We start from the raw sequence: 18,003 nt of genomic DNA on the forward strand, positions 1-18,003 counted from the left end.
ACCACCACCCACACCACCTCCACCTCCACCACCACCTCTACCACCACCTCCACCACCACCACCACCACCATGGTCTTTATGGAAGCAGGATTCCAGGCCTTTCCTCAGCAGCACTGCAGAGTGTGATCGAACAACCCACCTTTAGGTTTCACAGTCTGTAGGAGCCACCCAGGGACCGGCGCATGGTAGCTCAACCTCTTCAAATGACCCCGAGCATCTGTCCCAGAAAACGAGGTCATATGAGGTGTGGGGTGAAAGTTCTGGCTGGCACACATGGGAGGGAGGAATTGCTGACGAACACCGATCTTCAGGTCCTGTGCCTGGCCTGGGCCAAGCACGTGCAGATAGAGTTCACACTCTGGGAACTGGAAGGCCAGGAGCCCCATGAGCAATGGGAGTTGGGAGCCGTGCTGTGAGGGGCTGCACCAGGCCACACCCTAGAGCTGTGACTCACCTCCGGGGTGCAGTGCCCCCTCTCCACACACCTTAGCTGCTCGGTTCCAAGTCCACTTCTTCTCCAATGGACATGCCCAGGAGCTTTGAGCGTTCTTCCCATTGCAGGGCAAATGCCCACTATTCACTGTCCATAATTCCCTTCGGGTCCTTTCAGTCCTTCGGGGTTCTAGTTTGTCTTCCTCACATGAGCTACGGGATTTGTGTGGCCGATCTAGTGCCCCCTAGCCCCGGACTTGCAAACCCTGGCTGGCTTCCCACCCAAGCTGGCCAGCGCCTTGGTTTCTTTTGACTTGGCTCTCACTGGCGTCCTCCACCGTGTCCGTGCAATGCTGCTGGTGGATTTCACGAAGGCACCGCCACGCTAGATCTTTGCTAAAGGCGCTCTCTCAGTCAGAGCAAGTGCTGGCCAGACCCACCAGTGGCCTCTTCAGTCCCTGGGGTTGCCTTTCTTTCATGCCCCCTTTGGCTGGGCTTGTTCTTTAGAAGCGATGATGGCCTGCTGGCAGGGCCCCTGTCTCTGTTTCTCTGAATGTCTGCTCAGGGAAGGCTGCAGGAGAGTCTGTGCTAAATACTTAGCAGAAAGCACACGTGACGTCATCTTATCTTCTTTGCTGCTAATGCAGTAATTCTATCAAAGCGAGCTGAATTTACCTTGGGATTATCCTTTGGCTTGTTAGAATTTGTTAAAGCAAACATGGACTTGGGTGTAGTACTTGAGAGCTGAGTTCATTTTAAAAGGTGTTGGGAGCCAACCTTGTAACCTTGCCTGCAAGCTGATGGGTAGCACAGTAGGCATTGCTGTCCACAACCCTGGGGCCCTCTCCTTGAGGTGCTTAAAAAGCACCCTGATGATGGCTGAAGGTTCTCTCGGTTTTAGCTGCTACCTATTCTGCTGCCCTGCCCTGCCACTCAAGGTGACCGGCAACTCCTGGGGACCCTGGAATGCTGCCCAGTCCTGCATCACTCCCATGATGGGGTGGGGATTGGATCATTGTGATCTATAGGCTTTCATTGGCTGAAGTAACTGCATTTTTAGACGTCAATCCCCAGGCCTTTCTTCCTAGGCTCAGTTTGGACATTCCACTGAAACTGGGACTCTCCACTGTAGCTACAGATGAAGCACACTGACCAGGAGACCATCTCCCATATGCGGCCCTGAGAAATGTGTTTAAAAACCTGGTTCACTACTATTGGACTTTCTGGGGGCATTTGGACATCCTCTGGACTATGATAACCCTACAGCCAGGATGAGAGAGAATTCAGTGCCTGTGGCACTGTCACTGGCCAATTACATTAGATGGGTAGCCACCAATCCCAGGAAATGACTCCCGAAAAGGTCCCACCTGGAGAGTCCTGTTCCAGTCCCTGAGAGACCTCTTAGCCTCACAAAGTGAGGCTTGTCTATCACCCCTCCCTGCTGCCTGGGCCTTCGTCTCACCGCCTCCCCTTAGGATCTTCCCCACACTGTCCAGGGGCTACCAGTGCTCTGACAGACACAACTGTGGGTGTTGTGAGCATTCTCCCCCTGGGACACTCACGTCTGAAAAGGAGATGCCAAGGAGGGGGCAAGCCCAGTTCTAAGGAAGGGTAGCCTGTGAGGGGGTGTCTGAGCTGGAGATCCCCAGCACTGACACATCACCCCACCACTATCTAGCACTCTGCCCCCCAGAGAGCAGTCTCTGGCTCCCACTGTGGACCCTCCTAAAAGCAGCTGCTTTGAGCCGATGCTGACCTAAGGCATCCTCAGGGTGCTAGACTAGAACTGGGCTCCCTAGAACTTTCTGTGGTAGATGACTTGGAAGTAATGCCAGTCATTTCTTCCAAGGTGTCTCTGCGTAATTCTTGGTTAGCAGCCAGGCCTGTTAACTGTATGCACCAGTGAGGGACTCCTGTACATCCCTGGCCGAGCATAGTCCACTCCTGCCTCCATCCTCACAGGCCATGCTTCTCCAGAGAAGCCATCTAACAGGGCTCGGTCCGCACTGTGAGGCTGTTTCCTAGAGACCAGGAAAGAGACAATCCTTTCCTTCATGGGGAGCGTGGGCCATGCTGGCAGACGCCCTACTTCCCAGGTTACTTGCCCACTCTGTAAACTAGGGAAACCGGTCTGGAGGGTTCCTGAGGCTTTTTATTTGCACAGCTCCTCTGCCAGGGCTTGAGGTCTTCATGGGCAGATTAGCTCAGTCTATGACGAGACACACTGAGGAGGAATTGGTGCTGTTGGTTAGGCATTTGGCTTCTAATGACAAGGCTGGCGGTTCAAACCCACCAGCTGCTCCTCACAAGAAAGACGAGGTTGTCTTCTTCTACGAAGATGTGCAGCCTTGGAAATCTTGTATAGGGCCACTACGCGTTGGAATCAACTCGCAGGCAATGAGTTTGGTTTTGGAAAGAAGCTCGGGATCTTGTGTATTCATTTCCTTGCTTAAGCTGGATGCTCACTCTTTGGAAAACCCTTTCAGAAAGAAGCAGCGATTGCTACAGTGCTTTAGGACAGGACTATTAAAACGTTAATGGCACAACAGACGACTTGGTCTTTACAACAGCTTCCCTAGCGCTGGCCTGTGCTAACGAAGCCAGGACGCAGCCAGAGCAGGCACGATTAGGCTCATTTCCGAAGTGACCCCGTCCAAGACCTGTGCAACCAGCAGACGTGGCTCTGAGTCACGTTTCTCAAGAGCACTCCAACATGAGACTTTTGGGGATTTGGGATGCCTGCCCTCCTGGGGCTGAAATCTGTGTGTGCGGCACAAATGGCTCATGAGCCCAGCTGCTCACCCACAGGCTGGAGGTTCAAGCCCACCTAGTGGCATCTCTGAGGAAAGATAGGACAAGAATCACGACTGAACCTTGGGCAAATATTGAAGCAAGATGGCCTACTTTTGTGAAATCAGGCACAGGTCAGCTCCACTCTGGCCCAGACGGGTGCAACAAGTCAGAAGGGGCTCTGGGGTAGCAGCTTGGGCCTCCTCATGGGGGCAAGTGTACGGTGAAGTTGTGGATCATGCATTCGGGCCTAACAGCTCTGCCCTCTTGACTACAGCTTTAAAGCTGTAAACATGAGCTGAAATGAGGATATAGTTTTACTAGCTAGATTAAAACAGATTACAACATTGCTGTGTGTGGGAGCCCCAAATGGAGGATATGAACAATTTATTAATTCATGTCTTTTTCCCTTTGCGGTACATTTTGGTTGATTGGTTAATTGGCGGAGACTCTTTAAACCTCTCTGGTATATGAAGTATGTTGTTTGAACTCGCTGGGCGGGGAAACCAAAGAAATAAAAGACAGGTCACTGTCCTGTGAGAATTGTAAATATTCACTGAGGAAGAGGGAACAGGGCGTAAGAGAACCATTGCTACGCAATGAAATCTACACACACAAGATAAAATATCTGCCATTGTGCAGGGCTGGAGTTCACATGATGTGTGTGGAGTCAGAGAGCCTGGCTTTTTTTAACTGTAACACTGCCCCTTTCCCAGATATATGATCTTGGAGAGAGCCCTGCTATTTCAGGCTGGTTCTTTTTGGTAAGATCTTATGTAGGAAGATGTAAAGCAATTATCACATCATCTGGCACATAGCAGTCACTCAGTACATGCTATTCTTGTTCTAAACCATCTTCCTCTAGGGACATGGTAAGCGATTTCTCTTCTGAGTGTAGCGTAACAACCCTTGCATGCTATAACGCTTCGTTGTTCATCAAGCAAATGTCACATATTGTTGAACTTTGCCACAAATCCTCTGAAGTAGAACAGACATTAGCCAGGTGGCTCGGTACGGTTGCATAAGTTGTGTACAGTAATGTAGTTGTGAATGGCATCTCCTAGTGTTGTGCAGCTGTATGCATGGCATAGAAGCATGTGGCATGGCTCTTCGAATCGTGTTTGCATCCAGAGGCCGAAACTGAGGTGGAAACTGAAGCATAGAAATGAAGTCCTTTGTGAAGGCACAATCCTGTTCCCTGCATCATGTCTGTATTAAATGCTTGTTACACTTTGACTCAACTCACCTGCAAGAAGGACTAAAGGGATGTTATTCCCTGCTTTTTCTCTGATGGCAGGGTCAGAACACCTGGGGCCCCTAGAGCCACACTCATGTGACTTAATACAGTGACATCCATGTGGAGTAAGAATCAGGGATGGACTGTTCCAAGTGGGGGGGACATGAAGGGGGAGGAGTTCTCCAAAGAGTTGGAGGACTAAGACCAGTATGCTGATCAGAAACAGTGAAGTGCTACAAGAAAGAGTTTATCTTGGTTCAACATTTACTCCAAGTTCAATGTGATTCTTGTTATATCTGAGAATTCCTATTTGACTATATTTTTCCTTTACATCTTATCTCACTTTCAAAAATGAAAATGGTCTTGCTTCTTTTAGTAACACCTAGATAAGAAGTCCTGACAGTGTAGTTGTTACACTTTGGCCTTTGATACACAAGGTCAGTAGTTCAAAACCACCAGCCACTCCTTGTAAGAAAGATGGGTCTTTTTAATTCTGTTAACAGTTATGATCTCAGAAATCCACAGGGGCGATCCTCCCCTATGCCATAGGGTCGCTATGAGTCGTCAGTGACTCACTACCAGTGAGTGCGAGTGAGACCAATCCCGGGCGCGCTGGTGGTGTAGTGTTTATGCTTTGGGTTGCTCACCACAAGGTCATCAGTTCAAAACTACCAGCCGTTCTTCAGGATAATGGCAAAGCGTTCTACTCCTGTAAAGAGTTACAGTCTTGGACACTCACAGGGATAGTTCTACCCTGTCCTGTAGATGCTCTGAGTCAGAATTGACTCAGTGACAGTGAGTTGGGTTTGGAGATAAAGCCCATGTGTGTCAGCATAAAACTGTGCTCCCTAGGTTTGCAATGGTTGTTTTTTCAGAAGTGGATCACCCATCGTTCTTCCTAGGCACCTCTGGGTGGCTTTGAACTTCCAAGCTCTTGTTTCACAACTGAGTGTATAAACTGGACCGCCTAGGGTGCAAGCCAGTAAGAGAATTATGTGTTTGATAGGAATATTTTTCCTAGTACCCATGAGACTAAACACAAGATGGTGAAAAAAATACAAAATTGTTCTAAGAAACTCAGCCATGAGGAAGGCTGACTTGGACCACCGTTTTGGTCCCCTTTGTGGATAAGAGGAAAGTGGACAAAGCTTGTAATAAGAAGATTATTTGGTTTCCTGACTAAGGAAGTCAAGGGCACCTGCTAATGCACTGACATTTCCTGGACTGAGGTACCATGGGCACAGGGCAGGGAAGGTGCACGGTCTGCTTGGGGGGCACGAACATTTAAGCGTGGGAGTGAGATGCCAATGAGGTTGATAAAAGAAAGTGCTGGCTTGCCCAGGTTGAGGCCATCATGGACCCATTGCACCAGAGAAAACTAGAACAAGGGGGGCCTTAGAAATAGTCTCAACTTTCATCTTACAGAAGTGGGAACCAAGGCTAGAGAGAGAGGATGTGACCAAGGTCACCTCCATGAAGAGTATAAGGACAATGACACCAACAGGGAGGATACGGTTTTGTTCAGCACATCTCTCATTGTTGGGTGCCATCCAGGGACATGTCTGACCCCCAGCGACCCTCCACAGAACAGAACAAGAGACTGCCTGGTCAGGCGCCATCCTCACGATGGTGCCTGTGTTGAGCCCATGTTGCAGCCGCGGTGTCCATGCGTTTCCTTGAGCATCGTCCTCTTTTTTTGCTGCCCTTAAACTTTCCCAAACATGATGTCCTTCTTCAGGAACTGGACTCTCCCGACATGTCCAAAGTCTGTGAGATGAAGTCTCACCATCCTTGATGTTAAGGTGCACTCAGGCAGTATTTCTTTCAAGACAGATTTTTGTTTGTCATTTTGCCACCCCATGGTACTTTGAATCTTCTTCCCCAGCACCACAGTTCAAATGCATTGACTCGTCTTCAGTCTTCCTGATTCAATGTCCGACTTTCAGATGCCCTTGAGGCAAATACCATGGCTTGGGTGAGGTGCACCTTAGTCCTCAAAGTAACCTCCCTGATTTTCAACACTCCAAAGAAGTCTTGTCCACCAGATTTTCCCAATGCAAAATGTCTTTTGATCTCTCTGGGTTCTCAGCTCAGGTTGTGGATGTAGGATAGAGGTAGCCGGATGGAACAACTCAAGGTCATCATGGCATAAACCTTAGTCAAATTGAGCTTGGTTAAATTAAGAAGGTAAAAAACCCGATTACCACTGAGTCAATGCCAACCCACAGTGGCCTTATAGCACAGGCAGAACGGCCCCTGTGAGTTTCTGAAACTGTAACTGTTTATGGGAGTAGAAAACCCTGTTTTTCTTTGGGAGAGTGGCTGATGATTTTGAACTGCAGACGTTGAGGATCGCAGTCCCACTGTACCACTAGGACTCCTAAGAACAGATGATTGAATTAAGGCAATAGTGAAAACATTAGAAGACAGTTGAGGAGCTTGGCGATGAACTCAGTCTGTGCTGATTTAAAGAGACCACAGCTAAACTGTACAAGGTGCCAACAGGCGAAGTGCTCGGCTGCTAACTGAAAGGTCTGTGGCTCGAATTCATCTTGTGGTTCTGTGGAGGGAGAGATGCGGCAGAAAGAGAAATCTGCTTCCATACAGATTACAACCTAGAGAACTCGATGGGACGGTTCTGCTCTGTCGTACAGAGTTGCTATCGGTTGAAAGAGGAGTCCTGGTGGCACAAGTGGCTCAGATCCTAAAGGGCAGTGCTTTGAGCCCACCATCCGCTCCATGGGAGAAAGATGTGTCAGTCTACTTCTGTCAAAGAGCACTGCCGTGGGAACCCCATAAGGCAGTTTTGCTCCCTCCTATAGGATTTCTACAGCAGCAGCAATGGTAGGGTGGTGATTCCAAAAGGTACACACTTAAGTATTTATGGGGGAAGTGACATGATACCTGTGACTTACTTTAATACAGTCCAGTGAAGGGGGGCATTGCTGTGGACCTGGGTAGCAGATGGATGAAACAAGTTTGGCCCTGATTTGATGCTTGCTGAAGTTGGGAGGAGGAGCCTGTTGGCATCGTGAGTTATGTATTTGGGCTGCTAACCGAAAGGCCAGCAATTAAAAAACCCACCAACTGCCCCATGGGAAGAAGGTGCGACTTTCTGCTCACAGAAAGACTGACAGCTCTGAAGACACACGGGGGCAGTTCTACTCTGTCCTGTAGGGTCACTCTGGGTCAGAATTTACTTAGTGGCAGTGGATTTGGGGTTGGGGTTGGAGGCTGAGTGATGGGGTCATGGAAATTTATTATGCTGTTACTCCTCTTTTGTATATGTCTAGAATTTTCCATAAGAAAAAAATTAAGAAAAATATTTTGATCCTCAAAGTGCTTCCAGCCCTTTGGTAATGCCACGGTGATTCCCCATGTGACAAGTTCAGGAACCAGACCAGGACTACTGTGTCTTAGTGCGTGACCTAGAGCTGCTACCCAACCTCTCCAAGCTTCCATTTCTCCCTCTGTAAAATGACAAGGGTAATATCTTTTGATTCAGAGCCATGAGGGAGAACTAAATGAATTCAATAGATAAAATGTGTAGCTCAGGGTTGAGCACAAAACCGAGGTTCACTCTTCAGTTTGCTTCCTTCTTCACCGTCTCTTGATTGGGGCGGCGGGATGGTGCATAATCTATTGACTGAAATCACATTTTCCCTAGGGCACCACAGGTGGTCTGGTAGATTTCTCATTGTCCCAGGAAGCCCTGGGTTGGATTCCCATGAGTAGCCATTGCCCCCGTCTCGGCAGGGGTTTGTGTGCTGCTCTGATGTTGAACCAGTTTCGGTAGAGTTCCAAAATAAGGCACACAAGGAAGAAAGGCCTGGGGATTTGCTTCTGAAAGCCAGCAACTAAAACCCCCATGGGTCACAGTGGTCTGATCCGAAACTGCTCATGGGCACCAAGTCCGAAACTGCTCATGGGCACCAAGGGAGCGGCTGGTCCCATTGTGCACCAGGCCATCAAGAGTCAGGGCTGACTAGTTGGCAACTAATAACCACAAAGGGAGCCCTGGTGCTGTAGTGCTTACATGTTGGGCTGCTAACAGCAAGGTCAGCAGTTCAAAACCACCAGCTGTTCCCAGGGAGAAAGACAAGGCTTTCCACCCCCAAGAAGAGTTACAGTTTTTGAAACCCACAGGGGTATTATGAGTCAGAATCCACCCAATGGAAGTGAGTTTGGTTGTTTTAAATAACAACAATCACCGCTTCTAGTACAGTGGTTGGCAAACTGCGGCTCTTGCGCCACATGCGGCTCTTTTGATACACACACGTGGTTCTGAAGTAAAATGTAAGTTTTAAAGGAGACTATTCAGATCATGGTGATTTCATTTGTAAAAATATCTTTATGGCTCCCAAAAACTTTTTAAAATTGTTGTGAGGGACAGGATTGACTCTTCTGGCTTAAAAGTTTGCTGGCCCCTGTTTCTAGACCAAGATCTTTCTGAGATGAAGCTTGCACAAGTGTGCCTGCAAACAGACCTACAAGAGCCACTGTTGGTGTTTCCCCACCACCACTGGGCTGGTCCTTTTCAGAAACTGGCCGCAAGGGTTCTGAAGTTGACAAAGAAAACGCTGTCGGGACTCTCAGCTCTGACGTGTTGTCGCTGTGACCACAGGCTCCGCCTGCAGAGGCCCTCTGCTTCCCCAGACGGGAAAGGAACAGCAGGGAGGGTGAATTTATTGAAAATAAATAAGGAGCTGGTTACAGAATGCCCTTCCATCCCTGCTATCTGGAAGATTAAGCATATCTTCACAACGCTAATGGCATGTGCTTATTTCATCGCTGATCGCTTATAAGTCTGTCTTTGATCTAGCTCTTTGGGTTTCAAAGAATCCTAAGCAGCTTTATACATCAGCCAAATGACATGTCTCTGCGCGCATGCGCACGCACACACAATAGATGGCTGACTTATTTCTCATCTTCTCTGTCTAAAATCTTGAGAGAACCTGAGAAATGAGGAATTGACATTTGGGAAGCATTTCAAATGCACTTGGATAGAGTGCTTTTGGTGTCATTTCCTGTAGTTATCATGATCTTACTTTTATTTAAATTCCTCACTGCCACTGGGGCCTCTTCTCCAGACCTGTTCACCCCCTTTGACTACCTCTCAGAATCCTTTCATCATCAGTGAAACCCACTCGGCCGGATAAGAATACCTCATGTTTCAGTAGCATTTGGCCCCTTTAAAAACAGTTTTGCCTCCACGATCTCGTTCAGCCCTCACAACAGTGCTGTGACCTGAGCAGGCACTCCTGTCGGCCCGTCCAGTGTACAGGCGCATCTCGCTGACTTTGACCGCTGGCAGGCGCCTTGGAGATGACGGCATCTCGCTCCTTCCCTTTTGTTGCCATCATCGCGGTCAGTTGCTGAGTCAATCCCAGCTGACAGTCAGCCCTAGTGTGCCGAGCACAAGTGCTCCACTGGGGTCTCTAGGATATGCCTTCTGGGAAGCAGATGGCCAGCCCTTTCTTGGGAGCTACCTCTGGGTGATTTTAAACCATCAAACTAGTCACCTGCTAGTCCTACCACCCAGGACTTCTCCCCGCCACCAGTGAACAACCTGGGTTTACAGAGAGAATGAGAGAGCTCTTCAGTGTCACCCTGCTCCCTGGGTCAGAAACAGGGTGAGAAACCACAGCTTGGGGTCCCAGTCTGGACTCCTCAGCTGTAAACCCCACAGCGGGTGTCAGTTTGCGCTTTTGGCCAGAGTCGTTCTGACCACTTGCCGCGGAATGACCGGAGGGAAGCGAGAAGACCGATACGGGGGCTGCCGCCTGGACGGAGTGCATCAGCTTGTCTTTGGGGCTCGGCTTTTACTCAGGCCATTCTCCCACCCGGGGAGGGTGGGCATCGCCAGCAGGCTACCTGTCCTCTTTGTTGGGCGCTGAAGTCAGTTGCAGCGCATAGTGACTCTGTGCACGACAGAAGCAGCACTGCCTGGTCCTGGTCCGGGCCAGCCTCACACTTGCTGTTTGCACCCACTGCGGTAGCCGTGGCGTGCATCCGTTTAAGTGAGGGTCTTCCCTCTTTTTTTCCTGACCATCTACTTTACCACCTCAGGAGAAAAATGGGGCTTTCATCAAGATTTAAAAAGTCTTGGAACTCACGGGGGCAATTCGACTCTGTTCAACCGGATCTCTTAGGAGTTGGCATCTTACAGTAGATGGCAATGAGAACTACTTTACCAAGCGTGGCGCCCTTGTCCAGGGTCCACTCCTTGCCATTGAGTCAGTGCGGATTCATAGCGACCCCTGTGGGTTTGTGAGCCTGTAACTGTTTATGGGAGTAGAAAGTCCAGTCTTTCTCCCTCAGAGCTGCTGGTGGTTTTGAACTGCCAACCATGAGGACTGCAGCCCAGTGAGTAACCACTAGAGCTCCAAGACTGGACCCTCCTTAATAAAATGTTCAAAGTATGTGAGACAAACCTCACCATTCTTGCCTCTAAGGAGCATTCTGGTTGTAATTTCTTCAAGACAGATTTATTTGTTCTTTAGCCAGTCAACATTCTTCACCAGCACCATAACTCAAATGCATTACTTACTTTCCCGTCTTCCTTATCCATTACTCAGCATTCACATGTGCATGAGGCGACTGAAAATACTGTAACGTGCGTCAGGCACACCTTCGTCCTCGAGGTGATGTCCCTGCTCTTTAACACTACATAGAGGATTTGGTTTTGTTGTTATAAATTGGTTTTGTGCAGAAGATTTGCCAATGCAATATGTGATTTGATTTAACTCTGCCTCAAATGAGCATTGATTGTAGATCCAAGTAAAATGAAATCCTTGACAACTTTAATCTTTATCATGATGTGACTTTTTAGCCTACCTGTAAGGATTCTGGTCTAGTGAGTTGTAATCCACACAGAAGGCTACCGCCTTTAATCTTCATCACCAAGTGCCCAGAGTCGTCCTCATTTTCAATAAACTAGGTTGCATCATCTGCATATCACAGGTTGTTAATGAATCTTCCTCCAAACTTGAGGATACATTCTTCTTTAGATAATCCAGTGTCTTAACTCTCTGCTCAGCATACACATCAAATAAGTAAACATACGCTTCTGGGTTTTAAACCATGCAGTGCCCCCGTTTCCCATTAAGATGGTGGCCTCTTGCTTGGCACGTGTTCAGGTTCCGCAGGAGCACAGCCAAGTGTTCTGGATTCTCATTCTTTGTAGTGTTATCCGTAGTTTGCTATGATTCACACAACTACATGCCTTGGAAAGCATTGGATAAATAATGTCTATAGTCAATAAAACACAAGTAAACATCATTGTGGTATTCTTTGGACAGGCTCTGTAGATGTCATCTCTCTTTGATGTGGGCTTCAGGCTCCTGACCTGTGGACAGGTATAGCTGTGGGGGCTCGCTGGGGTGGTTCCCATGCATCTCATTGTTTGTAGAAAGCCAAGCAATGGTAGGTGGCCTGATCCATCTAAGAAAGTCACAGCTTCTCCACCAGGGGAGATGGTGCTTCCCAGCTTCTCCTGAGTACAGGTGTTCACACTCTTAATCAAAGAACCTGGGGAGGGGGGACCCTGAGTTCCATTCCTGCCCCACTTGCAATGAGGTTTAGAGCCTAGTCTAGACAGGTTCTAGTCTAGACAGGTTAACTCATTTCTTGGGACTTGATTTCTTCATCTTTCACACAACAGACAGGGGCTGTTATACTGATGTTACAATAGACATTATTTATCCAATGCTTTCCAGAAGCCAGGCTCCATATTAAGCATGTACAATGTTTTATCACACTTAATTCTCACAACAAAGCTGAGAGTTAGGGATCATCAACTCCATTCTAGAGGCGGAGCTACTGATGCACAGAGACACATAGCTCCTGGTGTCTGAGCACACTGGTCCCTTCGGCCTTATTGTCCTGGAGACCTACTGACCTGCAGTGTCTGGGTGGTACAACAAATAGCATCCATGTCTGGTTGCTAACAAAGAGACAGAGTTTAATGCATGCAGAGAAAAGCCTGGCAATTGACTTCCTCAAAACCTGCCACTGAAGACTCTATGGAGCACAGTACAACACACGTGGTGGAGTCACATGCATCTAAACCAACTGGATGGCAATGGGTTCGTTTCCTTTGCCATTTTTTTTTTCTTACAGCATGCTGGCCTCTCAATGCTCAGTGCCATGCTCCTGACGGCACTTCTCTTCCCCTGTGATCAGCCGGGCTCCGCCGTGAGGCTGGTACTGAGCTGGGACAGATGCTGAGGGGCTTCTGGCAGGACAGACTGAGCAGCAGCTACACGTGGAGGATGCTCTGGAATGGAGCAAGGGAGAAGACCCTTCGGGACACATGATTAGGGTGGCCAAAAGTGTGACTCTGCTGCCCTGAAGTTCAGGTGGGCTGTAGGTGGGCACCAGGGCCCACGGCAGATTGAAACAAGTTAGTTTCTCCTCTGGTGACAGTTGAATATCAGAGACCAGTCTTAGTGTTTGCATGCATTGCTTTTTCTAATCCTAAAATTGCCTGTAAGAAGGTGCGACGATCCCATTTGGAAAGATGGACCTTGAAGCCCAAGGAGATCCAGTAACTTTCCTAAGTTTCTGTAGTAGTCCCAAATAGGGGCCCTGGTGATGTAGTGGTTTGGTTTGCACATTGGGCTGCTAACCGCAAGGTCAGTAGTTCGAAACCACTAGCCAGCTCTGCAGGATAAAGACAAAGCTTTCTACTCGGACAGAGTTACTGTTTCAGAAATCCACAGCGCATTTCTACCCTGTCTGGTCACTGTGAGTCAGGCTTGACTCAATGTCAAGTGAGTCTGGCTTCTTGGGTGGGGCAGCAGTCCCTGGGTGGTACACACAGTTGTAGGAATGGGCTGCTCATTGATGGCTGGAGGTCCGAGTCCACTCGGAGGTGTCTTGGAAGAAAGACCTGATAATCATCTACTTCTAGAAACTCAGCCACTGGAAACCCTGTGGAGCACAGGGCTGCTCTGTCACCACCACAAGCCATGCAACTGGCTTGGTTAAGTTCCTAAAACTGGCACGAGATGGGCCTGGAATTCAATATCTCATTGATTTTAAATTGGTGCCAGATTTTAATTGGTGTGCGCCTCCCGCGGATATATTTTCTTGTATGGAGTCTAAGGAGGTCAAGGGGAAAAGTGCCCACTAGGGCCAGGCCAAAACACCTGTTGCCATTAGGTGACACCCTGTGTGCCAGACCGGAACTCCACAGGGATCCCACGGCTGTGATCTTTTAGAAGTCAATCGCTAGGCCTTTCTTCCAAGGTGCGTCTAGGTGGATTCCAACCGGCAACTCTCCAGTAAGCAGCTGGATGCTTCGATGAGCCACCCAGGGTCCCCTGAGGCCAGTGCAGGCTCTGATTTAAACGCACTGCTGCCATTGTCACCTCTTGCCCAAGGTGCCTGGCCACTGCTGACTGGGTGACTTTAGGGCCTCCGCCATGCTGGGTGTGGCCGCTCCTTCCTTCGTTCACGCTCGGCTTCCTTGTTCTCTCCCACAGCGGGGCATTGCCGAGCCGTTCTTGAGACTCCACAACTTGTACACCATCCCGAGGTGCACGCGGCCCGTCACCCACCCCAGGGTGAGCCGCAGGGTCGTCAGCCAGCACTCGTACCCGCTGAACCGCATCTCCTCGCTCCCCTTGGACGCCATGGAGCGCCCCACCTCACAGGCCGACCTGGAGCTCGATTACAACCCTCCCCGCGTGCAGCTCAGCGACGAGATGTTCGTCTTCCAGGACGGCCGCTGGGTGAACGAGAACTGCCGCCTGCAGTCGCCCTACTTCTCGCCGCCCTCCTCCTTCCACCACAAGCTGCACCACAAGCGCCTGGCCAAGGAGTACCTGCTGCAGGAGGAGAACAAGTCCCTGCGCGAGGAGAACCGGGCGCTGCGCGAGGAGAACAAGGTCCTGCGCAAGGAGAACAAGATCCTGCAGGCCTTCTGGGAGGAGCGCAAGGCGGCCGCCGGGCCACCGCCCGGCCGCGACGAGCCCCGGGCCTCGTCCGCGCCTGCGCACAAGGACAGCCCCGCCCCGGAAGGGGCCAAGAAGGAGGGCGCGGGCGTGCCGGCGCCGCGCGCCGCCGAGAGCAGCACCCTGCAGCTCCTGCGCGAGGAGAACCGGGCCCTGCAGCAGCTGCTGGAGCAGAGGAAGGCCTTCTGGGGCCCGGGCGATGACAAGAGCCCGGCGGCCGACGACAAGCCGCTGGCCGCCTCGCCCCGCCAGGAGCCCCACAGCCCCGGGCTGCTGCCCAACCCGGCCGCCGGCCTCCCCTCGCCCTTCGAGGACCCCAAAGGCCACCCGAGTCCGCCGGAGGACGCCAAGACCCTCCGCGCCCTGCGCGAAATGGTCAGCAACCTGGCCGGCGCCCCCCGGGAGGAGGAGGAGGAGGAGGGCGGCGCGGGCGGCGCGGGCCTGCCCGAGGGCAGCCAGTCCCTGCAGCTGCTGCGGGAGATGAACCAGGCGCTGCAGGCCCTGCGCCAGGAGAACGAGCACCTGCACGTGCTGCGCGAGGAGAACCGGCTGCTGCAGGAGGAGAACCGGGCGCTGCACGCTCTGCGCGAGGAGCACCGCGCCTTCCAGGAGGAGCACCGCGCCCTGTGGGAGAACAACAAGCTGAAGCTGCAGCAGAGGCTGGTCATCGACACGGTCACCGAGGTCACTGCGCGCATGGAGATGCTCATCGAGGAGCTGTACGCCTTCATGCCGGCCAGGAGCAAGGAGCCCAAGAAGCCCACCCGGATCTGAAGCTACGTGGCCCCCCGGCGTGCCGTGGCACCGGCCTTGGGGCACCCAGCACGCCGGGGAAGACCACTTCTGGTCCTCCTCGAGCCCCCCACCCCACCCGGTGAGTCCGTGCCTGTGGAAGAGCCTATTTATGGGCCGTCCTAATCCCAGAGAAATAATAAAGGCCTGAGGAGGCTGGGGCCAAGCAGCACCAGCGTACTGTGGATTTGTCTTCTCTCTCACGTTTTACCTCCACCGTCACAGTCTTTTCTTTCTTCCCCGCTTCTCCTCTTTCTCTTCCTAGGTTCGTTTCTCCCTCATCTTTTTCAATTTCTGAGGTTATGGGGAGGAGTGGGACATCGGGACACGTCACGCTAGTCTCACTAAGGTTTTTTTTTAAGTTGAAGAAAATTAAAACTGGCCCGCATGAGCTGAAAAATGACCTTGAGTCTATCTCACCTGAATTTCGAGAACATCTCAAGAACAGATGTCCTGCATTTAACACTAATGACAGAAGACTTGATGAGCTGTGGGAGGACATCAAGAACATCATTCATGAAGAAAGCAAAAGGTCATTAAAAAGACAAGAAAGAAAGAAAAGGCCAAAGTGGATGTCAGAAAAGACTCTAAAACTTGCTCTTAATTGTAGAGTAGCTAAGGCAAATCGAAGAAACGATGAAGTCAAAGTTTTAAACAAAAATCTCAAAGGGAAGCTAAAGAAGGCAAAGTAAAATATAATGAACTTTGCAAAGACATAGAAGTAGAAAACCAAAAAGATGATCTTTAACTGAAAAACAACTCATGAAAAAATTCAATTAATATACTGGAAGTCCTTCAACTAACGGGGCCTGCTAGGTCCCAGGTCAAGGAAGCAGACAGCGGAATCCTCTCTTGGGCAAGGCAGGCAGAATCTGTCTGCAGGTAGCAAACAGCAGGGTGGGTCAGCAACGGTCAGTAGCTCTGGAGCTTAGAAGTAGGCCCAGATGGGATATTGAACTCAAGGCCTGCAAAGTGACAGGATCCACCACCCACAAGTTCAAACGATGTATGCACCAGCAGTATGGGGGAGCCTCAAGCTTTAGCTACATAATCCGTGGGCTGGCTTGGCCCACAGGTAGTGTTGTGAACAGGTTGAGGCAGAGAACTAGCTCAAGCAGCAGCACGCCAGTCTGATCACCGAAGAGCAAGAGAGATGGGGGTGGGCCTGGCAGAACCATGTATCTCTTTGCCCTCCAACCAAATTGCAACATGATTAATCCCATATGTTCCCATTGGTCAGGTTGGAACAATAAACCTAATTATCACACCTGACAACTGGACCAATAGATAACATCATGATGAATGGGGAAAAGATGAAAGTTTTCGAGGATTTTGTCTTTCTTGAATTCACAATCAATGGTCATGGAAGCAGCCATCAAGAGATCCAAAGACATTGTTTTGGGTAAATCTGCTCCACAAGACCCCTGGAGAGAATTGCAAGTCAAGGATGTTACTTTGAGCACTAAGGTGTGCTTGACCCAAGCCATGGTAATTTCAGTGGTCTCATATGCATGTGAAAATTGGACATTGAATAAGGCAGACAATTGAATAAGGCAGAAGTGATGTGTATGAATTGTGATGCTGGAGAAGAATATTGAAAGTACCATGGACTACCAAAAGGACAAATCTGTCTTGGAAGAAGTCCAGAGTGCTCCTTAGAGGCAATGATGGCCAGACTTCATCTTACATACTTTGGACACGTTGTCAGGAGAGACCAGTTGCTGGAGGACATCATGCTCGATAAAGTACAAGGGCAATGGGAAAGCGGAAGGTCCTCTAGGAGATGGATTTACCTAGTGGCTGCAACAATGGTCTGAAGCATGGGAACAATTGTGAGGCCGGCAAAGGACCAGACAGGACTAGGCAGTGGTTCTTTCTATGGCGCGTGGGATTGCTGTGAGCTGGGACAGACTGAATAGCACCTAACAATAACGAGTGATGGTTTTGTTGTATACGAATCTTTATTTTCCTTTCAAGGTATTTTGAATATCATTTCCATTATCTTCTTGTCTGTATGGGTTCTACTGAAAAAATTTGAGCTTATTCTTATTGGCTTGCCTTTCTAGGCAATTTTTCGTTTTTACTGAGTTGCTCTCAGGATGCTTGCTTTTCATTTGATGTTAGAATGCTTGACTGTGCTGTGTAGTGATTTTCTTTCCAGGTCAATTCTAGTTGGGGCTTCTTTCAGTTTCTTGAATGGTTATTTTCTGTCTGGCCCTGATGTTAGGAAAATAGTCTTCTATTATTTCTTTGACTGTTTTCTTCTGTGGTTTTTCTTCTTTTCGCTAATGTTTATCAAATATGTCGTTTCTCTTGTTATTGTCCCACAGAATTTGCAGGTTTTCTTGGAGTTTAAAAAAATAGATCGTCCTTTTTGTAGTTTGGTATTGCAAGATTTGTCTTCAAGCTCACTGATTTGGGCTTCCATTGTTCAATCCTGCATAAAACCATGTCTACATTGTTTAAATCTTTCAGAGTGTTTTCCACTTTTATTATCTTAGTGTTGTGGATTTTGATTTGGAATTTTTAAAAAATCATTTTCTATTTGGAATTTTTAATTATTCCAAATTTTTTACTTATGTTGTCATATTGATCTTGTGCTTTCCTTGTGTTCTTGTTCTGTTTTTCTTTTACAGCATTGTCAAACATTTCCTCCATCCATTTAAAGCATCTGAACACCATTCTTCTGCATGCCCTCATGGGTAGCTTTACTGCCTTTTTGCCATTTGGAAATTCTCCTGTTTGTCTGTTTATTGGCCATTTATTTGTGCCACTTTTTCTTTTTTTCTCACG

The 18,003-nt window shown here is 49.3% G+C and overlaps 1 protein-coding gene across 1 annotated transcript in view; it reads left to right on the plus strand.

The window, feature by feature from the left end:
* Positions 1–15,395, plus strand: part of CBY2 (chibby family member 2) — a 19,675-nt gene extending 4,280 nt beyond the window's left edge. Inside the window, exon 2 of the mRNA XM_004704482.2 lies at positions 13,948–15,395. Within this exon, the coding sequence (XP_004704539.2) occupies positions 13,948–15,192 (1,245 nt within the window). The 3' untranslated portion in view covers positions 15,193–15,395. The remainder of the gene's footprint in view (positions 1–13,947) is intronic.
* The last annotated feature ends 2,608 nt before the right edge of the window (positions 15,396–18,003 follow it).

This window comes from Echinops telfairi, unplaced genomic scaffold (genome assembly GCF_000313985.2).
Source record: "Echinops telfairi isolate 266 unplaced genomic scaffold, ASM31398v2 ScPeMD7_7467;HRSCAF=8505_1, whole genome shotgun sequence".
Classification (NCBI taxonomy): Eukaryota; Metazoa; Chordata; class Mammalia; order Afrosoricida; family Tenrecidae; genus Echinops; species Echinops telfairi.